Below are 25877 nucleotides of genomic sequence, written 5' to 3'. Positions count from 1 at the left end.
ACTGAGGCCGTGTGAAGCGCCGGCACGGCTCGGGGAGCCCGAGCGGGTGCAGGGGTACGGTGGCTCTCAGCCAGGCCCCCGAGCTGTAGACGGCGGCCGCACTGTGGTTGGCGGGGCTCTGGCAGTGGTGAGGGGGCACGGCGGCCGTGAAGTTCTGCAGGAAGTTGTGACAGGCCAGCAGGCTGCAGGGAAGCAGCAGCAGAGCCGTGGAGGCGAGCTGGAAGCGACCCACGCCACCCAGGGCGTCCAGCAGGTCTGTGAAGGCCATGGCCCGGGCCTGTCCTGAGGCCCAGGTGTGGGGCCTTAAGTAAAGGGGCTGGGCCCTGGGAGGTGGAGGAACAGGCCGGGGTTAGGACCGCAGATGCCCCGCGTCCGGAACTCACAGGGGTCCAGTTACACCTCACAGGAGGCCTGGGGCGTCCCCACGTCTGGAGGCTCCCCTGCTGCCAGGCCCTTTCTCCTCGTTTCTCCTAATCTCTCACCTCCCAGGTTAGAAAAGTGAGGGGTCCCAGGGGGCCACCTCACAGCCCCCTGCCCAGATCTGCAGGCCCAGGCCCCTGCCCACAGCCCTCATGGGGGGACCCCAGCCGTAAATGCAGCGCCATCGTCACCATCCCCTTCTTACTGGAGGCTGCCGTGAGGCGTCTTCAGGAGCCCAGTTCCAGCCTCAGCGCACGGGACCCAGGCCTGTCACTGGTCTCCCCTGAGGCCAGAGCCTTAAAAGCTTGGAGATCATGTAAGGGGGTGCCAGCGACTACTGCTGCTTGCCTCTCCCCCATTTTCCTGGAAGTTGTGGGCTGCACAGGAGATACTCAGAAAAAAAGTCCTTTAAAAATGCCCAAATAGGGCAACCACGAGGAAGGCCTGCTCTCCCTGCCTCCACCCCAGGCACCCTCAGGCTGGAGGTGGGTGAGGGGTAGGGCCTCCACGCTTGGGCACCCACAGTGTCCCAGCCTCTCATCAAAGGAAACCCACTACAGAGAACCAAGAGGGTGGGGCCCTCCACCTGCCTCCTCTCACAAACCAGCCCTGGCGCCCAGGAAATGACGGGCCACTCCCCTTACTGACGAGACCCAGTAGACCGGCCCAGGGACTCCCAAAGGCAAAATGCAGATTCCAGGCCCCGTCTGCCACTCGGGGCTCCGCCTGGGGCTCCCGGGGCCTAGGGCAGTCCCCACCCCCACCTGGCTCCATCAGTCTCTGCCCTGCAGGTGCTGCCCTAGTTTGCGGTTCTCCCCTCGCGGCACTGCTCCCAGCCCCTCCTTTACCCCCAACTCAACCTACTCTTATCTCTGGTAAGAAGAGCCTGGATCCTTAGGACCAGAACAGCTTATATAAACCACAGGTGTCTGGGTCACAGGGCAACTCCCCTCCCCCAGCCTCAAGAAGACTTCCAGGAGGCTCTGTGCTCTGGGGAGCTTCCTGGGGGTCACGTTGGTGCTAAGTAGGGCTTTGGGTCTCAGCCAGAGCCTCACGTTCCCTGCAGAACGTGCAGGGAAGGAAGGGGTCAGGGCTCAGAGGAGGGGGGCATGGAGGACCAGCAGGGCCATGTGGGACCTCAGCAGTGTGGTCCCATCCCCGCCCCCCACCCCCTGCCAGATGCCCAGGACTCGGGCAGAGGTGCCAGCCACTGGGGCGATGGGGAAGGAGACAGAGGACAGGGCAGGGGTGGGTGCAGGATAAGGTACCCTCGTGGGCCAGCAGGTTTAGGCAGAAACATACTCCAGAGACAAAAGTGGGGTCTTTTTCTTTATTGTTCGGGGTTTCTCCACATGTAAACATGAGACCCCTCCCACCCCATGCCTCTGGTATCCCTGTAACTCAGTCCCCACAGAGTCCCCTTTAAAATAACCAATATAAAAAAGGAGAGCGGAGGGAGGGAGGGAGGGAAGGCCTGACCACCCCCCAGGCTAGGCTGCTTCTGGTCAGCTGGCAGGGACAGGCTAAGGGGTCATGGGGCAGAGGGGAGCATTGGCTTCCGCACAGGCACGAACAGGCGTTCCCAGTCCTGGGGAGGGGGCCCCAGCTGGGAGGGGGCTCCACAGGTCTAGACTGCAGACTGTTGCAGAGCTAGTGGTTATAAAGTGTGTAGGTGGGGGAGCGGGGGGAGGGGTGGCCTGTGGGGGCAGGAGAGAGGACACGTCAGGATGTGGGAGGCTTGGGGCCCCCAGCTCCCCGGGGAGCCCCATCCTGAGGCAGGAACTAGCGAAAGCTGCCTCCCTGGTCTGGTGAGCGGAGGGGCCGGGTGGAGGCAGGGAGGGCCCCATGGCTCTGCCCAGAGCAAACGAAACACGGCGGCTGAGAGGCGAGGGGACAGGAGGTCGAGGCCGCCTCCTGCTCCAAGGAAGGCACTTGCAGCTGGTGTGGCCTGGTGTGGCATCGCAGGAAGGCATGGCTTGGCGGACGAGGAGGGCAGAGGAGCATAGCAAGGGGGCCTGAGCTCCCGTCTCATGCAAACATGGTCAGCTGTAACCACTGCCGGACAGAGAGGGCATAGAAAGCAGTCAGCCAGGGCAGAGGCCCCAAGTCCCGCCTCCCAGCTCCATGGCTCAGGGGCTGCCGTCTCCTCCCTCTGTCAAGGGCAGGAGGGAGAGGGACCCTCCTGGGGAGGGGGCCACTCTTACCTCCTCTAACCCTGGGAGCCCAGGCTGCCGGCTCCTGTGCAGGCCTCCAGGGGCCTGGGTCTTCCTGCCCCCACCCTCAGAAACCAGAGATCCTTGCTGTGTCTGTGCAGGATGCAGGTGGCCAGCCTCAGGGCTGACTCTGAGGCTCCAGGCTCCAGCCCGTCCGGGGTGGGGGGCGGGTGAGAAAAACCCACTGCCCCTGAGTGCCTTCCCCCACCCGACCAGAGGAGAATCCCACCTTAAACAAGTCAAAGGTCACCACTCCATCCAGATCAGTGTCCAGAGTTTTGAAAAACCCTGTGTGTTCAAGAAACGAGATGGGAGGAGGGCTCGGTGAGACACGAGTTCGAGGGCCAGCCCCACCTCCAGCCTCACCCTCCACCTGCCCCTGCTGCCCGAGATTCCCCTCCAAAGTTCCCTCCATACTCCTCATTTCCTGGCACTCAGCCTGTGTGGACCCCCAGCTCCACTCCCCGAGACCCTCGTGGGAAGGGGGCGCCCATGGGGACACTCACGGAACATGGTCTCCAGCCGCACCAGGCAGCACACGAAGTTGTCGAAGTCCACGGCCAGGTCGGGCTCCGAGTAGCGGGTGATAATGAGCTCGTACAGCTTCTTGTTGAGCTTGAAGCCTGGCCCAGGAGAGCAGGTGAGGCCCCGGGAGGTGCGGGAAGGGGGACGGAAAGCTGGGCAGAGTGAGCCCCGCCATGGGGGGAGGCGGTCCTGGGCAAGTGCTGGCCCAGAGAAAGCTTGAGGACCCAGAATGACCCACCCAGGAGCTGGCCATCAGGGCCCACAGGTCCAGTTTCATCTGCTCGGAAAGCCCTGGCCTCATCCTGAAGTGGGACTGTGAGGGTGAGCCCTGCACGGCTCCCATTGGAGGCCCTGGAGGCCGGCTGCACTTCTCCCTGGCTGTGTGGCTCCAGGCCAGTCACTTCCCCTCTCTGAGGAGATACTTTTCTCTGTGCTCAATGGGATAATAAAAGACCCTATCCTCGCAGGCTGCAGTGAAACAAAGTGAAGTGAGTGAAGTGAAGTCGCTAAGTTGTGTCTGACTCTTTGCGACCCCATGGACTGTAGACTATCAGGCTTCTCTGTCCAAGGGATTCTCCAGGCAAGAGTACTGGGGTGGGTTGCCATTTCCTTCTCCAGGGGATCTTCCCAACTCAGGGATCAAACCCACGTCTCCCGTATTACGGGCAGACGCTTTAACCTCTGAGCCACCAGGGAAGTCTAGTGAGGACAAGAGGAAATGCTAACAGTTACCAGGAGAAAAAGGCAGTAGATGGCTGTTTGTTATCACTTCACCACCACTGCCATCAACAACCCCACCCCACCCACTGACAAGGCCCCATGGGTGGGCCACTGCCCTGGGAGCTATCAGGGAAGCAACCCGGGCCATCTCCCTGGGGGCTCCACAGGTCCTGCCCGCCCTCAGGCCTCACCTGCAAACTCAATGGCCATCCGCATTTCATAGGCACTCATGCTGCCCGACTTGTCCAGGTCAAACTTCCGGAAGATGGACTGGGGTGGGGGGCAGAGGGTGAGGGCTCGGCAAGCATCCAGCCCTTCCCATCCGCCCAGCGTGGAGGGTTAACGAGGGTCGGGGGAGAGGGGGTGAGCCGCTGGGACACGTGGGCTCAGAAGGGCAGAAGCCAGGGTGAGGGCTTGGGAACCACATAGCCGGTCCGGGAGCCGGAGGCCGGCCGCCCGCTGTGACTGAGGCCGCAGAAGAGGGGAGGGTGCTGCGGGCAGGAACCACCTACCAGGTAATTCCGGATCCGGTTCCATAGGATGTTGAACTCCACCAGGCCCAGTTTGCCATTGCCGTCACGCTGGGCGGCCGTTAAGAAGAAAACTCCACAGCGTAAACCAGACGCTGGGTGAGTGAGTACTGAGCACTGAGGGGAGGAAAGACTGGCCGTGGAGAGAAACCCGAGGTAGGGGAGGGGAGAAGCTGCAGGAGCTGCCCAAAGCCAGGCCTGAATTGGGGTAGGCTGGGAGGGGTGTTCTCTGAGTGCCAGCCTTAGGGTCACCTGTAGACGAGGCTCTCCCCCGTCACTTGACACAGCCTTGCGCCTCAGTTTTCCCCCCAGTCAAGGGGAGGATGCCAGGAAGGAACTGGCCTGTCCACACCTGTCCCTTTCCCTGTGCTGCTCTTGGGACAGGTCACCCAGAGCCCTTCCTCTGCCGACATCCCAACCCAAGCCCTTCCTATGCTGACAACCCAACCCCGAGCCCTGCTCAGGAGGATACATCCATGAGGTTGACCATGCTGCGGCAGGACTCCAGGCTGAAGCCCGTGGTCCGCAGGTCTTTGTCTGCAAGAAAGACCAGTCTCAACACCTCAACCCAACCAGCATCCCCAGACTGCCCCGTGCTGGGTGCACTGGGTGGGAAGAGGGGCAGGGAGGCACCATTCCTGTCCGCTGATATCTAAAATCTAGCTGAAGAGGTGCGTAGGATTGTTTTTATCATCAGAAAAAGGAGTTTAAAGTATTCTCGTAATCAAGCCGCTGACCCAACAGCCACGTCAACACCACGATTAGATGTGAGTAAACAGGACCGGTGCTGGACAGAAGGGAAGGAAGTGCAGTAGAAACATGCAGGGAAGGGGGTCACGGCAGGGCTAGGGGCTGCCTCAGGTCCCGAAGGGTGAGAAGAGCAGGAGAGGGGCTCTGGGCTGAGGGAAAAGCATGGGCACAGGTTGGAGGTCAGAGGTCAGAGGCGGGGGCAAAGGGAAGGCTAAAAGGCAGCTGCCTTCAGTTGTACCCAACGGGGAGTGAAGCCCGTCACCTGTCACCCGCCTTCTGGGACGAAGGGGGCTGGCACACTGGCCCTAAGGTGCCCTCAGCTAGCTAAGCTGCTTCTTTTTTGAAATATCCATCTATTTATTTATTTGGCTGCGTCGGGTCTTGGTTGCGGCACGCAGGATCCTCCTTGCAGCACATGGACTCTCCAGTTGTAGCGCAGGGGCTTTGCTGCCCCTTGGCCAGGGATCAAAGGTGGATCCTTAACCACTGGCCCACTCCCCAGCTAAGTTCCTAATCACACCAGGGCCTGGAGCTCAGGCACAGAGAATGGGGTCTGGCAAGAGGAATTTAAGAGGAAAAAGCGGGGTGAGCAGGACTCTGAAAGGCAGTGGAGGGTGCCCGCCCTCAAAGACCGAGGGGTTGGGTTCAGCCCAGGGTGGGAGAAGCCTAGATCCTGGAGTCTGGAGGAATGGGGGCTGGGGGCGTGGAGGCAGACACGGGGTGGAGAACAGCTACCCAGGGACGCTCACGTTTGCTGATGATCCTGTTGAGGATGGTCTGCAGCTCCTTGACGCTGATCTCCATGTCCTGGGGGGAGATGGAGGATGGCACCTGCCCTGGGGAAACCCCTCAGTGCCCCAGACACCCGCCACCAGGCCCAGCCTACCTCCCCTGCCAGTTGTCTGAAGAGGGACTTGAAGTTCTCATCAATCTCCTCTTCTGAGAGCACTTGCTGGAGAGGGAAGGTGGGGAGAGCAGGTCAGGGGCGCCCCAGCCTGGCCTCTGCGTGGCCAGCAGCGGCAGGCGGGGCGGGGAGCACTCGTCAGCTAGGTGTCACTTCACTTCAGAGCCTCACTCTCCTCATTTGTAAAATGGGGACCCAGTCCCCACTGTATCCCTGTCTGGAACTCTTGTGGTCTAAATATGGAGGTGGAAATACAGCCCAATGATGAGGGGTGAGCCTGGATCCCTGCTGCGTGACCTTGGGTAAATTCCTTAACCTCTCTGAACCCGAGTTTCCCTCTGAGAGGAGAGACGGTGACAGCACCCTGACACGGTTGTTATGGAGGAAACCGGGTGATCCAGGTAAACAGCTCAGCACAGACCCTGCAGAGAGCAAGAACCCAGGGGCCCTGCGCCATTACTATCGCAAAGTCCTTTGCAAACTGTAAAGTGCTTGGCAAGTGAGGGATGTGTATGGCTCCTGCCAGGAGGGGCTCTGCCTTGCTGGCTAGAGACCAAGACACAGGACACCCGGGTCCCCGTCGTGCACCCAGGGTGGGGGCAGGGCACGTACCTCGTCGGGGAGATTGGCCTGGACCTGGTCATCCAGCTCTCTGCAGAGGGTGGGGAGAGAGAGGGGCCAGTCAACGGGGGTTGGGGCAGCAAGGGTGTGGTGGGAGGAAAGGGGGAGACAGGGGAGGGCTTTCTACTCACTGGGTCCCTGCGCTCTTCTCTGAGAAGAAACGCAGCACAAAGTCACCTTCCTTGTTGGGCTCGAAGGTGGAAGGCACCACCACGTACTCCCCAGGCGGCAGGCGGAAGCGGGTGCTGACCTCCCGCAGGTTGATGAACTGCTCGGACCGGGCCCGGGAGGCGTTGGACAGGAAGAAGTCCCGCTTCAGATGCACGGCCGGCTGGCCCATCAGCTGGTGGGAGGGGAGGAGAAAGTGGGGGCTGCAGCTCAGCCCACCCTTCGGAGTTGCCCCCAGACCCAGACCCAGACCTCAGGCTCCAGGGTCTGGCCAAGGGGCCAGAGAGCTGGGTCACGGTTCAGTCACCCAAAGGCTGCCCATCCCTGATGAGTCACATTGCTCGCTTCCTCATCTGTAAAATGGGTGTAAAAGCCCTGCCTGCTGCACAAGGGCAAGGGGAGGAGACACCATGGAGGTGAATGCAGACAGTAAGGGAAAACCACTAGACATTCAGGCATGACCTAAATCAAATCCCTTACGATTATACACTGGAAGTGACTAACAGATTCAAGGGATTAGATCTGATAGATAGACTGCCTGAAGAACTATGGACAGAGGCTCGTGACATTGTACAGAAGGCAGTGATCAAAACTATCCCCAAGAAAAAGAAATGCAAAAAGGCAAAGTGGTTGTCTGAGAAGGCCTTACAAATAGCTAAGAAAAGAAGAGAAATGAAAGGCAAAGGAAAAAAGGAAAGATATACCCATTTGAATGCAGAGTTCCAAAGAATAGCAAGAAGAGATAAGAAAGCCTTCCTCAGTGATCAGTGCAAAGAAATAGAGGAAAACAACAGAACGGGAAAGACTAGAGATCTATTGAAGAAAATTAGAGATACCAAGGAAACATTTCATGCAAAGATGGGCTCGATAAAGGACAGAAATGGTATGGACCTAACAGAAGCAGAAGATATTAAGAAGAGGTGGCAAGAATACACAGAAGAACTATACAAAAAAGATCTTAATGACCCAGATATCCACAATGGTGTGATCACTCAACTAGAGCCAGACATCCTGGAATTCAAAGTCAAGTGGGCCTTAGGAAGTATTACTACGAACAAAGCTAGTGGAGGTGATAGAATTCTAGCTGAGCTATTTCAAATCCTAAAAGACGATGCTGTGAAAGTGCTGCACTCAATATGCCAGCAAATTTGGAAAACTCAGCAGTGGCCACAGGAATGGAAAAGGTCAGTTTTCATTCCAATCCCAAAGAAAGGCAATGCCAAAGAATGCTCAAACTACCACACAATTGTACTCATCTCACATGCTAGCAAAGTAATACTCAAAATTCTCCAAGCTAGGATTTAAGAGTACGTGAACCAAGAACTTCCAGATGTTCAAGCTGGATTTAGAAAAGGCACAGGAACCAGAGATCAAATTGCCAACAACTGTTGGATCATAGAAAAAGCCAGAGAATTCCAGAAAAACATCTGCTTTATTGACTATGCCAAAGCCTTTGACTGTGTGGATCACAATAAACTGAAAAATTCTTCAAGAGATGGGAATACCAGACCACCTTACCAACCTCCTGAGAAATCTGTATGCAGGTCAAGAAGCAACAGTTAGAACCGGACCTCGAACAATAGACTGGTTCAAAATTGGGAAAGGAGTACGTCAAGGCTGTATATTGTCACCCTGCTTATTTAACTTATATGCAGAGTACATTATGAGAAACGCTGGGCTGGATGAAGCACAAGCTGGAATCAAGACTGCGGGGAGAAATATCAACAACCTCAGATATGCAGATGACACCACCCTAATGGCAGAAAGTGAAGAGGAACTAAAGAGCCTGTTGATGATGAGTGTGAAAAAACTGGCTTAAAACTCAACTTTCAAAACACTAAGATCATGGCATCCAGTCCCATCACTTCATGGCAAATAGATGGGCAAACAATGGAAACAGTAACAGACTATTTTCTTGGGCTCCAAAATCACTGCAGATGGTGACTGCAGCCATGAAATTAAAAGACACTTGCTCCTTGGAAGAAAAGCTATGACAAACCTAGACAGCTTATTAAAAAAGCAGAGACATTACTTTGTCGACAAAGGTCCATCTAGTCAAAGCAATGGTTTTTCCAGTAGTCACATATGAATGTGATAATTGGACCATAAAGACAGCTGAGTGCTAAAGAATTGATGCTTTTGAACTGTGGTGTTGGAGAAGACTCTTGAGAGTCCCTTGGACTGCAAAGAGATCAAACCAGTCCATCTGAAAGGAAATCAGTCCTGAATATTCATTGGAAGAACTGATGCTGAAGCTCCAATACTTTGGCCACCTGATGGGAAGAACTGACTCATTAGAAGAGATTGAAGGTGGGAGGAGAAGGGCACAACAGAGGATGAGACAGTTGGATGGCATCACCGACTCAATGGACATGAATCTGAGTAAGCTCTGGGAGCTAGTGATGGACAGGGAAGCCTGGCATGCTACAGTCCATGGGGTCGCAAAGAGTCGAATGTGACTGAGCGACTGAACTGACTGATGACACCATGAAATAACTTTCTTATCATCCTTACCAGGCGTTTCCCATATAAGACACTGTAGGGCCCTCTACACAAGCTCCTCACTTATGCTCATGGGAGCCCATGAGGCTTAGAGCTTAAGCAACTTGCTCAAGGGCACAGAACACTCAGCCCACCCACTACCCTGTTCCCAACCAGCATCCCAGATGTCCTCAGTGTAAAGAGTCAGACAGGAAGAGCCTCGTGGGTGTGGTTCAGGCAGGGCTGAGGGTCAAGCTTCAAATCCAGCCTCCTGACTTGTTACCTGCTCTGACACACAGGAGGACAGTGTTTGCTCTGCCCACTGAAGAGCGGGCAGGGGGTGGGGGCACTGTGTGAGCCCCCAGAGGAGGTGGCGTCTTAGCTCTCTACGTGTGGGCGTGCCGCTGTCCTGCTCCCTCTGGGCAGCATGGGGCCACGTGTGTTCAAGGGTGTGTAAATCCAGGTGAGTCAGGTGCCACACCTACCTCCGGAGGGACCTGCAGAGAAATGAGGGGAGTTAGAGATACACGCTTGGCCCAGGGGCAGGGGGTGTGGTGTGTGCCACACAGGGGCCCAGAGTTCTTCAGATAAAAAGGACAGGATGGGGAGACCAGGAGGGTTAGGGATGGGCCTGGGGCTGCTGTTGCCTCAGACCTGTTTTCATGCCAGAGAAGGACCCCAGGAGGGAGCCCCAGGCGGGGCCCTCTTGGTCCCTGGAATGCCCTGCACCTCAGCTCTGAACTGGAGTCTCCAGGATTGCCCCCTGCAGGGCCAACTGCAAAGTCCTCCAGTCCCGGGACATCAGACATCCATACCAGTTTGCTGTCAGGGGGCTGTGGGCCTGGGCAGAGGCTGTGACTGTCCTTTACCCCGACCAGGGAGATCCAGAAGTGTCTGTCTGTCACGAATACAGAGTATGTAGCAGGGTCCTCCATGGCCAGCATCCGCTTACATACTTCGCAGATGGGGAGCTCACTACTCCTCCAGGGCAGACCACTTGCCCACTTCTTTCTGAAACTGAGCCAGGAGGTCTGTGTCCCAGGCGTCAGCTAAGCCAGAGGTCTGCCCAAGAGCAGCCTGCTGGCCTCCGAGGACAGGGAGAAGAATCTCAGGATCTTCCCTTCTCCTCGCTAAACATTTTCCTCACTCACTATCCGCCTCCTGGGAAGAATTTTAGGCCCCTGGCTGCCTTAGTTCTGGTGGAGGGCCTCAGCAGGTGCCTCCCCAAGGTCAGGTTTAGGACTGTGTACCTCAGGGGTGTGACTGGCCCCAGCTGAACCATGATTGGCAGGTGTCACCAAGTCCTCCAGAGACCCCCTGGCACCCCTGGCAGAGCTGGCCGGGAGGCCGCTTTCTCTGCCGCGTTCCGCGCGATCCGCCTGCTCACCTCGTAGACAGCGAAGCCTATGGTCTCCATGTCACGGCCGAAACGGCGCTCCCGACGGCGGTGCTTCTGCATGAGGGCGAGCAGGAAGCTGCAGCCTGACTCGCGACCCCCGTAGTCGTCGGGGTCCGGGTCATCCGTCTCCTCCAGCCGGATCTTGAACTGGGGGTTCACCCAGAAAGTGGCTGCAGGAGGTAGAGAGGCAGGGATCAGCAGAGAGGTGGAGGAGAGCAGCCTCCCATCAAGCCTTCCCTCCTCCATGTGTTCATTCAACAAATATCACTGGGTCCACCGTGTGCCAAGTGACATGTGTGCAGAGGGGACACACGAAGTCCCTGCCTCAGGAGCTCACATTCCAGAAGGAGGCAAAGCGCGAGCAAGTCAGGTTAGGTAATGGGACAATTACAAAGAGAGCAAGCTGGAGTTGGGCAGGGAAGGAATCCTCCAGGTGACCTGTGAGCTGAGACCTGAAGAAGAAGGCCTGGGAAGCAGGACAAGGCAGAGAGAGAAAAAAGACCCACAGCGGGGGCTCCAGTGAGCAAAGGGGATCTGGGATGGTGACAGAGGTAAGAAGTGTGGATTGAATCAAAGAGTAAGAAAGGCCCCCTGACAGGTCTGTACTGGGAGGGGCATGATTGGATTAGGGTTTTAGAAGGTGGCTGCTGTGTAGACAGTGACTTGGAGCAGGGGCAAAGAAAGAGGGTCTGCAGGGGAGCCACAGGGCGGAGGGAGCCTTGCATTTCTGGCTGTTTAGTAATTCAGCTGCCTGAACCATCCCCCCCCGACTAGAAGAACAAAGTGCTGGGCAGAAAATACAAAACCTCCTTTTAAAGGCACCAGTAAGTCCAGCATTCCCTCCCCTACACACCAAATGAACATTAATCAAGAAGATAGATCATAAGTGAGGGTGTAGAGAAATCAGAACCTCACGTACAGCTGGTAGGAACATAAAATGGTACAATTACTTTCCATAATAATCTGGTGGTTACTCAAATGGTTTAACATAGAATTACCACGTGACCCCGTGATCCCACTCCTAGGAATATGTATGTGGGTGTGTGTATATATACGTACATATATGTGTGTATCTCCAAGACTAATGACAACATGTGGTGGTGGTTTAGCCGCTAAGTCATGTCTGACTCTTGCGACCCCGTGGACTGTAGCCTGCCAAGCTCCCCTGGCCATGGGATTCTCCAGGCAAGAATACTGGAGTGGGTTGCCACTTCCTTCTCCAGGGGATCTTCCCAACCCCGGAATCAAACCCGGGTCTCCTGCATTGCAGGCAGATTCTTTACCGACTGAGCTATGAGGGAAGCCCCTCTACAAAAAGTTCTATAAAACGAAAAGTACTTTTTGTCTCAGCCAGAAAGTCTTTCCTCAGACCATCTTTTCTAAAGTAGTTTCCACTGTCATCCTAGGAACCTCCAGTTTCTTACACCTACGTGTGTGCCAAGGCTCTTGGGTCGCCTCCAACTCTTTGCCGCACCTTGGACGGTAGCCCACCAGGTTCCTCTGTCCACGGGATTCTCCAGGCAAGAATACTGGAGTGGGTTGCCATTGCCTTCTCCAAATGACAACATATGTCCACACAAAAAACTTGTATGTGACTGTTCAAAGTAGCATTATTTATAACTGACAAATGATAGAAGCAACCCCATTTAAACAAAATGTGATATAACCAAATAATGGAATATTATTCAAAATAGGAATGGAGTCCGGACACATGCTGTATACCATGGATGAACACTGAAGACATTATGCGAAGTGAAAGAAGCGGGTCACCAAGGAGCACAGGTTGTATGGTTCCATTTGTATGGAATTACTTTCTGGAACAAGCACATCCATACGAGACAGAAAGTAGATTAGCGGTAGGATAGAAATAAGGGGGAGAAATGACTTGGGAGTAACAGCCAGGGCTGTGCAGGGCTTCTTTGGGGGGTAATGAAAATGTTCTACAATTAATGTGATAATGGGTACACAACTCTATGAACACAGTAAAGGCTACACTGGATTTTACACTGTAAAATGGGTGAAATATATGGTATCTGAGTTTTATCTCAATAAAGCTATTTTAAAAAAATGGAAACTGGGAGCCATGAAAGGTAAATAATGCCAAAGGACTTCTGTGGACTCACAGAGACCTTGAGTCCTGCCTGGGCACAGGGGCAGGAGACAAAGTCTGACAGGAGATCCCAGCAATAAAACTGGAAGCTCTGTGAGGAATGCCCGCAGCGGAAGTATGAAAGAAAATAAAACCACTGGGAGGAAGGAAAGCATTCTCTGAGAATTTACAACCAAAAGCAGCCTTCTCATGAGCTTGCAGTTTTAATTCACGCTGCCCATGAGGTAAAAGAAAAAAAAAAACTTAAGGAGACAATTTATTTTTCAGAGTCATGGCTTTGGAGTATCCTAGGTGTGACTGGCAGAAACACTCGAGGAACTTAACTTCATCCAAGAACTCAAAGAACTCCCACATACTTCTAGGTCAAATAAGCCAAAAACCTCTCAAGGCTGAGAACAAGCAGCTACACTGGATAAACCTCATTCTGGCTGAGACTGACCAGCCACGATGGATGGAAAACAACTTGCCAAGACTTCAGACACTGACATTATCGGACATGGACTATGAAAGACTAAGCTTACTACGTTTGAAGAAATAAATGAGAAGCTGGACTATATGAGCAAGAATGAACAGATTAGAAAAAAGCCACTAACACTTCCAGAAATGAATTTTTCAAGTGAAATTAAGTATTTGTTGGGAAGATTAACCAACTGCAAAAAAGAAAATTCAAGTGAATTGAGAATGGATCTAAAGAAACTACCCGGAATGCAATCTAGGGAGATTCAGAGGAGGGCCATTTAAGAGATGTTAAGAGATCTAGAGGATTGACCGAGGAGGTCTAGCTTACATTGGATTGGCATTCTCAAGGCAGAAAATAAAGAGACCAGGAAAAGGGTATTCTCAAAGAGCACGGCTAAGAATCATCTAGAATTGCTGAACGACACCAACCTTCATATACAGGGAGCTCAACAAATCCAAACCAGAATCCCCAACTCAACACATCATTGTCTAATTGTAGAATATCAAAGAAACAAACTTAAAAGAGGAAAGACAGACATTTCAGAAGACACGGTAGATGAGCAGATTCCAGACTCATACAGTAACAGTGGCAGCAGAGGGAAGAGTGGCAGCATCTCCAGGGAGGTGAGAGTGATGTCGACTCAAGACTCAGCATCCAGAGAATCATCAAGAATGAGCACATCACAAAGGCATTTTACACAAGTCCTGAGAAAATGTAGTACCAAAGACCCTCACTAAAAGAAATTCAGAAGGATATATTGCAGACAGACAGAAAAAGATCTCAGGTGAAAGGTCTGAGTATGGCGAGCAAAAACACTAATATTATGTGGGTACTCAAACAAACATGGATTATATCAAATAATGGGGATGATGATGGTGCTTACTTTAGGACAGGAAGGAAATAGTTAAGGATTAAAATACTAGCTAAAGACAGCATATTGAACAAAGAGAGGATGTGATCCAGCTGGAACATTTTCAGGTCTTTATACTTTATACTGTTCAGGTAGAGGGTAAAGATACTGATCAACTAACTTTGGAACTTATTAAGCAAGCTCTTATATCTTCCAAACTCATAGAGGGAAAAACTAGCAGACAGAAAAGAAAAAAATTCACTCCAAAAGAAGGCACTTTTGGAAGGCAGGAGGGATGAACAGAAAATGCATAGTAAGTCTGCTGAAATAAATACAAATACATCAGTAACACTATGAATGTAAATGGATTAAATTTTCCAATCAAAGGGCAATGTTTTGCAAATCTGACCATTAAAAAAGTCATATGCTATTTATAAGAGATAACTAAAACACTGAGCTATAGAAAGATCAGACATCAAAGAGTGTAACAAGACATACCACAAAAACAGTAATCAACAGAAAACTGGAACAGCATAGTCACACAGCCTGAAACAGACTTCAAAGTAAAAAGAATTATTAAGATGAAGGTGGGCACTGGAAAATAAAAAAAAGTTTAACTCACTAGGAACTTGAAACAATTTTAAACTTGATTCACCTAAAATCATAGCTCAATATTTGTAAAGAAAAATAACTGACAAAAATAAAGGGAGAAACTGGCGACGCCAACAGGGTGGTGTGAGATGTTTATTATCCCTCTTCCAGTAATTGATAGATTAAGCAGACAAAATAGTCAGTAAGTTTGATACGGTGAACAATTGTAGAAGATTCCCTCTAACATTCAGAGAACAGTCAAGCAAATAGGCCTGTCAAGAAAACAGACTCCAGATGGGGTTAAATCCCAGCTCAGCCACTTACTAGTGACTTTGGTAAGCTATTTAATTTCTCTGTGCCTCACTTTCTTCATCTGTAAATAGTGATAATATAGTATATCCCTCATAGGGTCAGTGTGAAAGTTAAGTAGATTATATTTTAAATATTTACAGAAGTGCTCAGCATACAGTACACAACAGAAAAGTGTTCACCAGCCTTTTTAAGAACACGTGAATACTCACGCTGGGCCATTGTACCAGCTTCTGTTTATTTCAAAGTTATGATCTATATAGATCATATTTTCTGAATACAAGGAAATTAAATTATAAATCAACAATAAAATAGGGAATTCCCTGGCAATCCAGTGGTTAGGATGCCACGTTTCCACTGCACAGGGCCGGCCAACTGTTGGCTTCATTGATTTTTCTCTGTTGTTTCTCTATTTCATTTATTTGGCTCTTCTGCTTGCCTTGGGTTTAGTTTGCCCATTTACTAGTTCCTTAAGGTAGAAAACTAGGTTGTTGTTTTGAGTTCTTTTTTAAAATAGGTACACAGTGTTTTAATTACTATCGTATGTGATTTCTCATTTACATTACTATTTCTTTGAGATAAACTCATTCTATGGGGCAGCATTACCTTGACACCAAAGCCAGATAAAAACATCATAAGAAAAGAAAATTACAGACCAGTATCACTCATGAATAACAATATAAAAATCTTCAACAAATACTGCTGCTGCTGCTGCTGCTAAGTCACTTTAATCGTGTCCGACTCTGTGTGACCCCATGGATGGCAGTCCACCAGGCTCCCCTGTCCCTGGGATTCTCCAGGCAAGAACACTGGAGTGGGTTGCCATTGCCTTCCCCAATGCATAAAAGTGAAAAGTGAAAGTGAAGTTGCTCAGTTGTGTCCGACTCTCAGCGACCCCATGGACTGCAGCCTACCAGGCTCCTCCATCCATGGGATTTTCCAGGCAAGAGTACTGGAGTGGGGTGCCATTGCCTTCTCCATCAACAAATACTAGTAAACCAAATCCAACAGTTTATTAAAAAGATTACATACTATGGAAGATTTATTCCAAGAATGTGAGAACAGTTGAATATAAGAAAATCAACCAGTGTAATACATCACAATAGGACAAAGGGGAAAAAAAATACATGACCATCTGAATTGAGACAGAAAAGGCACTTTAGAAAATCCAACACAAATTCATGACAAGAAGATACATAAATTTAGGAATAAAAGAGAACTTCCTCAATAAGAAAAAGGGCATTTAAGAGCATTTAAGTAATACATTCAGTGGTGAAAAAAAATGAAAGCTTTCTCTCCAAGATCAGGACAAGATGCCTACTTACATCACTATTATTCAACATTGTACTGCAAATTCTAGCTAGATCAATTAGTCAAGAAAAAGAAAAAGTAATCAAATTTAAAATGAAGAAAAAAACTATCTCTACTTGCAAATGACATGATCCTGTATGGAAAAGCCTGAAAAATTAGAATATTAGAATTAATAACAAATTCAGTGAAGTTGCAGATTACATCAGGACACAAAAAACAGTTGTGTTTCTATACACCAACAATGAAAAAAAATCCAAAGAGGAAATTAAGAAAATAATATCTTTATAACAGCATCCCAAGCTATAAAATACCTAAGAATAAATTTCACCAAGGAATTGAAAGACTTATACACTGAAAATTACAAAACTTTGATGAAACAAATTAAAAAAGACATAGAAAAGTCAAAAGATATAATACTCAAAGTAATCCACAGATTCAATGCAATTCTTATCAAAATTCCCACAGAAGTGAAAAGCAGATCCTCAAATTTATGTGGAATTTTAAGGGGCCCAGAAGCTAAAATAATCTTGAAAAAGAGCAAAGTTGGAAGACTCATACCTCCTGATTTCAAAACTCACTACAAAGCTAAAATAATCAAATTGGTGTGATATTGGAATAAGCATAAACAGATACGTAGACTAAAAGAATAGAACTGAGAGACCAAAAGTAAATCCATACCTAAATGGCCAAATGATTTTTGACCACTGGGTGACAAGATCATTCAATGCATAAGGAATAGTCTTTTCAACATATCCTAGGACAGCTGGATTTCCATAATCAGAAGAACTAAATTGGGCACCTATCCCATACCATAAACAAAAACTAACTCAAAATAGATCAACACCTAAATATAAGAGCTAAAATCATAATGCTCTTAGAAGAAAATGCAAAGCTAAATGACCTTGGATTTGGCGATGGATTCTTAGCTATGACACCAAAAGCATGAGCAATAAAAGAAAAAATAGAAGATTGGACATCGTCAAAATTTAAAACTTTGGTGCTTCAAAAACACTATCAAGAAAATGAAAAGAGAGAACAGAAACAGAAAGGGAGAAAATACATACAAACCATCTACCTCATAAGGCTCACATCTAGAATATATAAATATATATATGAAGAATATATGAGAAGACAAACACCCAATCTAAAAATGGGCAAACGATTAGAATAGACATCCCAGAAAAGATACACAAATGGCCAATAAATACATGAAAATATACTAAACATTATTAGTCACTATGGAAATGCAAATTAAAACTGCAATGTGATACCACTTTATAGCAGCCAGGATGGCTATCAGAAAAAAGGTGGACAATAAGTGTTAACAAGGATGTGGAAAGAAAACAAGGATGTGGAGAAATTGGAACCCTCATGCACTGATAGGAGGAATGTAAACAGTGCTGCCACTTTGGAAACCAGATCAGTTTCTCAGAAAGGTAAACATGGAGTCACCATACAACCTAAAAATTCACTCCTCCTTGTAGACCTAAGAGAACACTTGCTCATACAAACACATGTACATAAGTATTCAGAGCAGCTTACTCACAATACCCCCAAACTGAAAATAATTCATCAACTGAAGAATGAATAAGCAAAATGTGGTATATTCACGTCATGGAATATTATTCAACCTTAAAAATGAAATGAAGTATTGATCATGCTGCAACATGGATGACCTTTGAAAACACAATGCTCAGGGGAAAAAGCTAGGCACCAAAGGCCACATACTGCATGATTCCATTTTTATGAAATGTCCAGAACAGCAAATCTATAAAGACAAAATTAAATTAGTGGTCACCAGGGGTTGGTGAATGAGAAGGTTAGGGAGTGACTACTAATGGATATAAGATTTCTTTTGCAGGTAGTGAAAATGTTCTGGAGTTAGGTAATGGTGATGATTATACAGCATTGTGAATATATTAAAAAACCACTGAATTGTACCCATTAAAAGTGTAAATTTTATAGAATGCAAATTATATTATAATTCTTAAAAACATTATATATTAAAATTGTATAACTCAAAGGTACATACAGAAAAAAATTAATGAAGTAAGAATCTGATTTAAGAAGTTATAAAATGACAATTACATCAAAAAGAATAAAATACCTAGGAATAAATCTGACTAAGAAGGTAAAAGACCTATTCTCGGAAAACTGCAAGACACTGATGAAAGAAATTGAAGAGGACACAAACAAATGGAAAGCTATACCATGCTCGTGGACTAGAAGAATTAATACTGTTAAAATGACCATACTACCCAAGACAATCTAACAGATTCAATGCAACCCTTATTAAAATACTAATGGTATTTTTCACTGGCCTAGAACAAATAATTCTAAGATTCATGTGGAAACACAAAGATCTTGAATAGCCAAAACAATATTAAGAAAGAAGAACCAAACTGGAGGTAGCACACTGTCTTACTTCAAGCTATACTACAAAGCTACAGTAATCAAAACAGTATGCACGGGTTGCTTTGTATCCCACTTTGGACACCATGAATTGTCAGCCAAAAAAATAGAGAAAACAGCTCATAAGAATAAAGGATTTATTTGGGTTCTTTAAACAAACAAACAAACAAACAATATGATACTGGTATAAAAACAGACACACAGATCAATGGAACAGAACAGAGAGCCAAGAAATGAACCCACACTTATATGGGCAATTAATCTATGACAAAGGAGTCAAGAATACACAATGAGGAAAAGACAGCCTCTTCAATAAATGATGTTAGGAAATCTGGAGAGCTACATGCAAAAAAAACAAAACGCAACTATTTTCTCACACCATATACAAAAATAAACTCAAAATGGAATAAAGATTTAAATGTAAGACCTGAAACTATAAAACTTCTAGAAGAAGCCGTAGATAATACACTCTTCGACATCGGTCTTAGTAATATTATTTTGGATCCACCTCCTCAGGCAAGGGAAACAAAAGCAAAAATAAACAAAAGGGACTACATCAAACTGAAAAGTTTCTGCACAGCAAAGGAAACTAGCAACAAAATAAAAGACTGCCTACTGAATGGGAGAAACTCACAGGAGATCACAATCGTGGTAGTCAGTGGCGAGGGGTAGAGGCAGAGAGAATTGGATGAAGGTGGTCAAAAGGTACACATTTCCAGATATAAAATGAATAAATACTAGGGATACAATGTATAACATGATAAATAGAGCACTGCTGTATGTTAGATCTCAAAGTTGCTAAGAGAGTACATTCTAAGAGCCTAAGAGTTCTCATCATAAGGAAAAAATACATTTTTTTCTATTTCTTTAATATTGCATCTATATGATATGATGGATATTCACTAAACTTATTGTGGCCGTTGTTTTATGATGTATGTAAACCAAATCATTATTTATGCTGTACATCTTATACAATGCTGAATGTCAATATATCACAATAAAACTGGAAGGAAAAAACGTCATAAAATAAATTCTAAAAATAAATCCAAAGAAAGCAGATGAATGAAACAACAAGCAAGAAAGATTCATAATATGGAAAAAAAATACTATAAAGAATAAAGTAAAAGATCATTTTATTTTAAAGACTTATATTGACAAACCCCTCACAGGATTAATAAAGACAAAAGAGACAATGAATAAAAGAGATGTTATCATTACAGATGAGGTATAGTATATTAAGGATAACTTCATGTTAATAATGGAGAAAACCAGATGCAAAGGATGAACTCCTAGAAAATAAAACTCCTCAAAATATTTTCAAGAGGAAGTAGAAGATCTGAAAAATTTAATGACCATAAAAGATACTCAATATCAAAAGTTAATCTTTAAATAAAAGAGCAGGCCTGGTAGTTTTCTAGACCTGTTCCACCGAACATTCAAGCAAGAAATCATCCCCATCTTATGCAAACTCTTCCAGAAAAACAGGAAAAGACAGAACATTTCCCAGTTCACTTTGCCAGCCAAATACAGCACCCATATCAAAACTAGATAAAGTAAGCATGAGAAAAGAAAACTACTGGCAGACCTCACTCATGAACGTGGATGTAAAATTATTGTATAAAAAATTTATATCATTACTCTGTTGTTTTATCTCAGGAATGTAAGGTTAATTTAATATGAGAAAAGTGATCAATGTAACTTATTGTTTTAACAGGTAATTTAAAACAGCTAATTCTAATAATAAAGTTATTTCATAACATTAAGTTTCATTACTCTGATAAAAGGTGCATACACACACACAAAAAAAACTTAAAGTAGAAAAGTTTCTAGTGATGAAATCTACAGTCAACGTTTAATAGTAAAAACTTTTCCTTTTGAGAGAAGGGTAAGACCAGAACATAGTGAGTGCTAGTGGGCATGCAGCAAGCCTGGCCAGCACATTAAACAAGAATGAATATGCAACAAAAGTTATAAGCATTGGAAAAGAAACAAATTTATCATTATTGGCAGATGCTATACTGTCAGTTAGAAAACCAAAAAGAATACAGAAAAATGAGTAAATTCATTACAGTTTAACAAGCTTGCCAGATGTAGAATAAACTTAAAAGGTCAGCTGCATACTACAGTATCAGCAATGACCTGGCAGATGTCATTTAAAAAGAGATACCATTTACAACAGCAACAAGATGATAAGAGTATCTAGGAACAAATCTCAACAGAGGTATAAGCCCTTTACAATGAAAATTATAAAATTTTATTGAAAGACACTAAAGACCAAAATAAAGAGACATAGCACATTCTTGGATAAGAAGAATAAAATTGGAAAGATGTCAATTCTCCCCAAATTGGTCTATATAGTCTATGCAATTCCAAATTAAAATCTCAAAAGGGCTTTTTGTAGGACTTGGTAAACTGATCCTAAAATTCACACAGATAAAACAAAACCAAAAAAAGAAAACCAGAAGCAAAGAGCAAGAGGAGCTAAGAGACGCTTGAAGAAGGAATTCATCCCGTCCAATTGCAGGATTTATAAATCTCAGTTCCACAGCCAGGAATCAAACATGCACTCCCTACACTGGAAGCAGAGTCTTAACCACTGGACCACAGCAAAGTCCGCAGGACGTACAAATCCACAGCAACTAAACCAACGCGGCAGTAGCAAAGAGATAGGCCGAGGGACGGAAAGGCAACTCAGAAACGGACCCAGCTACGTGGGAACTCTATGACAGGGCTGGACCTGCAGGCAAAGGACAGGCTTCTCAGAAAACGGTACCGCGAACAGTGGTCATCTGGGGAAGAACTGAAATGAGATTCCTGCGAGGGAGAAGCATGCTTGAACACAGAGGGCTGGGAGCCAGGCTGAGAACTGCTGGAGGAGGCGGGACATGAGAAGAGGGCAGTGGTGGTGGATTTGGCAAAACCAAAGCGGACAAGGAGCAGCCGCAGCAGCATGGTGGGGACGCAAGGTGGACTGGAGCGGGTTAAGCACTGAACTTAGTGAGGAAGGAAAGGGGGAGGCTGGCCATCTTGAGAAACTTGACTTTGAAGGGGAGCAGAGAAATGAGCGGGGAAGTGGGTTCCAGAGGCAGGCAATTCTCCCTTGTGCCCCGGAGCGAGAGGCGACGGGTGAAGGAGCCCGAGGGAGAACGGGGTCTAGAGCAGAGGTGGGGGGCGGGGTGCCCCTGAGTGGGGACAGTTCCGCCACTGTCTCAGGCAGGAAGGCAGCAAAGACGGGCACAGGTCCAGACAGGCTGGGGGCCTTGGAGGTGGGACTACGATGGGTGTCCCGTGAGGTCGGAAAACAGTGACAGTGGAGGCAGGTCTGAGGAGAGACTGCTGCTGCTGCTGCTAAGTCGCTTCAGTCGTGTCCGACTCTGTGCGACCGCATAGACAGCAGCCCATCAGGCTTCCCCGTCCCTGGGATTCTCCAGGCAAGAACACTGGAGTGGGTTGCCATTTCCTTCTCCAATGCATGAAAGTGAAAAGCGAAAGTGAAGTCGCTCAGTCGTCTCTGACCCTCAGTGACCCCATGGACTGCAGCCTTCCAGGCTCCTCCGTCCATGGGATTTTCCAGGCAAGAGTACTGGAGTAGGGTGCCATTGCCTCCTCCGAATACTGCCCGAAGTGTGTGATCTCTCTCCAGGCCCAGTCAGCGGCTCTGGAGCCGGTCGAGAGGGTTCAATTAGGATTATGGTTGTGCCAGGTAAGAGGACCAGAGGGAGCTAGGAGCCAAGAAACTTGAGTGTTTGCAGGGACAGCATTAAAATGCTGACTCCAACCTGGGGAGGATGAGGATGCTAAACCTGTTAAGAAGAGAAGGCAGGGTGGGAGAGGAAGGATGCCCATGGACCCCAGGGAAAGGCGACAGAAGGACCAAGGAGGGAGACAGCGGGCCAGGAGGAAGGCCCGGAAGGAGGAGTGACAGGAGGTGGCCATCAGCAAGGAAGTCTCCTCTGTCCGCACCCTGAGTTCAGGCTCCAGCAAGGCAGTCAAAGGTGGCTCTTGGGAATTCACACTTTTTCATCCTCAAACCAAAATTGCAAAACAAGTACAACTACCCCTATCTTACAGCTGAGGAAACAGTCTCAGAGAGAAGATATGTCTTGTCCAGGGCAGCAGGGCCCAGGACCCCACTCCCCAGGTCACCTGGGTAGTTGCGGCAGCCCCCCGCGGTGCTCCCCCGCCGCCAGGTGCCCTCGTACAGGGTGGTGTTCCAGTTGCGGAACCTCTGGCTCTTGAGCGCGTCGGGTGTCAGGTTGCAGATCTCCAGGCGGGTGAATTCACGCATGAAGTCTCGGAATGACATCCTGGGGGGTTGAGGTGAGAGTGAACCAGGATGCCCAGTCGAGGCATCAAGAGACATGGCACAGCTGGTTTTCGGGGGGGTGGGGTTGGGAGCTGGGGTGCCCACTCAGCTGAGGAGGGGGCTGCTCACCAGAACTCCCCATCCTCCATCTTGACCCGGAGCTGCTCCCGCATGTAAGGGTCCACGCCGTTCCACTCCGAGGAGCTGCAGGAAAAGGGCACTGCCAGGGGCTGGGGCCACTGATCTGCCCAGCCTCTATCCCTGGGGCCTGTCCTTCCCTGGCCCAGGTCAGGAGGCCTCCACAAGGGCAAGTCCAGAGACCCCAGTCCCAGGGGTTATCTTATGAGGGCCAGCTCAGACGCCCCGAGGATGCTGGTAGGTGGGCACAGCCGCCTGCACGCACAGCCTGAGCTTTGCCAGGGCAGTCCCCAGACCCAGTCACACGCAGATGGGCCCCTCTGTTCAAGCCTGAGTCCACTGTGGGATGGCAGAGACCCCAGCAGAAATGCCAGTGGCACTGAAGAGTCTTCCCAGGCCTCCCCGGCCAGCCTCCATGGACCCTCACCCGTCACTCCAGGCTCCTGTCCACTCCACCTCGCCCCAGGGGTTCCGCATCCGGATCAGGTTCACCATCTGGCCCTGGTAGTTCACCTGTTCCCCAGAGCTCACGTCAGCGCCTGCTTCTGGCACACATTTTAACACCCCTTCCCGCCACCTCATCCTCACAGAACCCAGCTCAGCACCCAGCACCCACCATTGGAAGCACAGCTGAGAAGCCTGTCTGGGCATAAACTGCTGAGAGAAGCAGCTCTATACACAAAGTACAGTAAATCAGGGAGGGACAAGATAACCATCTTTGGGCGAGAGTCCCTGGGAGATAGGAAGGTGCTGCTGAAGGTCACAGGGAGAGTCGGCCTCTCCCACAGCCTTGGCCACAGGCCAGAGAGGCAAGGAGGCTGGAACCACCCTTTGGGGAAGACCTCCACCTGGGGCAGTACCTGTTTGGCCCCGGTCACAGAGTAGGCGTGGCCCTTCACTAGCTTCTTGAAGGTGACAGCCTCCATGTCCAGAATGCTGGAGATCTGCAGAAAGACACATGGGCTGCGGCCGCTGTCCCCACCCCCATTCAGGAGATGAGCCCCGAGTCTTGGCTTTCCCTTGCATACACCCACAGTTACTGGGAGTGATGGTCAGGACCCCTGACCCCATCTCAGTCCCTGGAAGGGGGAGCTGCTGGCTACTCCACCAATGATACTGCTGGTGAGGGGGGGTGTGCACCCCACTGACACTGCTTCTGGCCAGAGCTGGCCAGACCCTGGGCACACATGCGTGAACACAAACATACAGCCATGCAAAGCCTCTCCCCTCACCCAGGAGCCACGAGGTCCTCAGAGGACCTCATGTGGAGGGACTCAGGGAGGCAGAGAAGAGGGGTGAGCAGAGACTAGAGTCGGGTAGGGCTGGGAAAGAGCGCGGCAGCGGGGTTAGAGTGGAGAATGCAGTGATGGTGGCGGTGGAGGCCCAGATCAAGGATGAGGGAGGTCTGAAGATAAGTCGGGGAACAGAGAGCAACTGAAGGAACAAATGGGGAGTCTGGGGCCCACAGGAACTGGGACTCGGGAGGAGCTGAGGCCAGGCTGTGAACTGGACAGCGCACAGGCATGGCCTCAGATGACAGGAAAGAGGAAGTTGGAGAACATGCTGAAGTCTGAGGTTTTGGGAACCAGGAGGAAGCCAGGCATGGAGGTGGAGGACAGGACTGAGGTGATGAGCCAGGCTGGCTGAGGATCCAGGGATGGTGTGAGGCAAAGGACAGGGTCTGGAGCCAAGCCCGTGGCAAGTCTGAGGCTGGGCTGAGTAGAGAAAAGGAACCGCTAGGAAACTCAGGTCCCAGGATGGGGGAGGCACTTACATCGATGGAGCAGCCCAGCAGGGAGCCACGCTCCAGGGCCTTGAGGATGATGTTGTAGAGGTCGCTGGGCGCCTTCCGCAACTCGTACCACTCGGTGACTCCGCCGGTGAAATCCTCAAAGCCCTCAGACGTGCTGCCTCCTGAGAGGGCCTCGTAGCTGCCGTTCACCCTGTGGGCGGCCCAGGTCACCATTCTGCACCAAGCAGGACCCCCAACCCAGGCGTGGCCTGGAGCTGTCCCTGGGCCCCCACTCACTTGGCATAGGCCTTCTCCAGCAGGGCGCTCCAGAACTCGTTGCCTTGGGCAGAGTGCACAAACACCAGCTTCCCGTCCTTGGTGGGCAGCAGGTCATCCACCACCACATCCACCCACTCACCAAACTGCCACAGCTGGGGGAGGAGGGGCACAGTGAATCCCTGCTTTGAGATCCCTCAGGCCTGAGGTCAGGCCTGAGGTCAGGCCTCAGCAGCTCTGCCACTCACTAGATACCTGATTCTAGGCCACGCATCCTAGACACAGGATCTGAGCAGGTCGTCCTCGCTGAGCCTGTTTCCCCCTCCACAAAAGGGAACAATAATGCCTTCCTAATGGGAAAACTAAACAAGATTAGGCAGGCAACACTTGTAAGGCAGCATTGTTCATATTTTTGAAACAGACCAAGTTGCCTCTTCAGGTACAGAGACGTTGCAAAGCCCTTGGACCTTGGCTCTGCTGGGCCCTACCATGACCCCAGACTTTCCCCCTCCCCACCATTCTAGGCCAGGGTGTGTGTGGGTGTGTGTGTGTGTAGGGAGTGGGGATACCTAGGTAAATTAGATGTGGAATGAAAATGCGGGTGTGTGTGTGTGTGTGTGTGTGTGTGTGTGTGTGTGTGGGGGGGTGGGG

At 49.3% G+C, this 25877-nt stretch overlaps 2 protein-coding genes across 2 annotated transcripts in view; both read right to left on the bottom strand.

Annotated features, from left to right (window-relative positions):
* SLC22A20 (solute carrier family 22, member 20) overlaps nucleotides 1-268 on the bottom strand; it is a 22516-nt gene extending 22248 nt beyond the window's left edge. Inside the window, 1 exon segment of the mRNA XM_010838048.1 lies at nucleotides 3-268. Coding sequence (XP_010836350.1) covers nucleotides 3-268 — 266 coding nt within the window.
* A 1468-nt stretch (nucleotides 269-1736) lies between these two features.
* CAPN1 (calpain 1, (mu/I) large subunit) overlaps nucleotides 1737-25877 on the bottom strand; it is a 27237-nt gene continuing 3096 nt past the window's right edge. The window contains exons 5-22 of the mRNA XM_010838047.1: nucleotides 25248-25381; nucleotides 24993-25161; nucleotides 24079-24162; nucleotides 23646-23731; nucleotides 23210-23284; nucleotides 22921-23081; nucleotides 10720-10901; nucleotides 9818-9829; nucleotides 6815-7026; nucleotides 6675-6714; nucleotides 6045-6110; nucleotides 5908-5965; nucleotides 4881-4945; nucleotides 4391-4459; nucleotides 4070-4148; nucleotides 3140-3256; nucleotides 2863-2921; nucleotides 1737-2475 (exon numbers count right to left, since the gene is read on the bottom strand). Coding sequence (XP_010836349.1) covers nucleotides 2449-2475; nucleotides 2863-2921; nucleotides 3140-3256; nucleotides 4070-4148; nucleotides 4391-4459; nucleotides 4881-4945; nucleotides 5908-5965; nucleotides 6045-6110; nucleotides 6675-6714; nucleotides 6815-7026; nucleotides 9818-9829; nucleotides 10720-10901; nucleotides 22921-23081; nucleotides 23210-23284; nucleotides 23646-23731; nucleotides 24079-24162; nucleotides 24993-25161; nucleotides 25248-25381 — 1695 coding nt within the window. The 3' untranslated portion in view covers nucleotides 1737-2448. The remainder of the gene's footprint in view (nucleotides 2476-2862; nucleotides 2922-3139; nucleotides 3257-4069; nucleotides 4149-4390; nucleotides 4460-4880; nucleotides 4946-5907; nucleotides 5966-6044; nucleotides 6111-6674; nucleotides 6715-6814; nucleotides 7027-9817; nucleotides 9830-10719; nucleotides 10902-22920; nucleotides 23082-23209; nucleotides 23285-23645; nucleotides 23732-24078; nucleotides 24163-24992; nucleotides 25162-25247; nucleotides 25382-25877) is intronic.

The sequence above is a fragment of the Bison bison genome, unplaced genomic scaffold (genome assembly GCF_000754665.1).
Source record: "Bison bison bison isolate TAMUID 2011002044 unplaced genomic scaffold, Bison_UMD1.0 scf7180017864089, whole genome shotgun sequence".
Lineage (NCBI taxonomy): Eukaryota > Metazoa > Chordata > Mammalia > Artiodactyla > Bovidae > Bison > Bison bison.
Note: the sequence above shows the minus strand (reverse complement) of the source record. Positions and strands in the feature narration are given on the sequence as shown.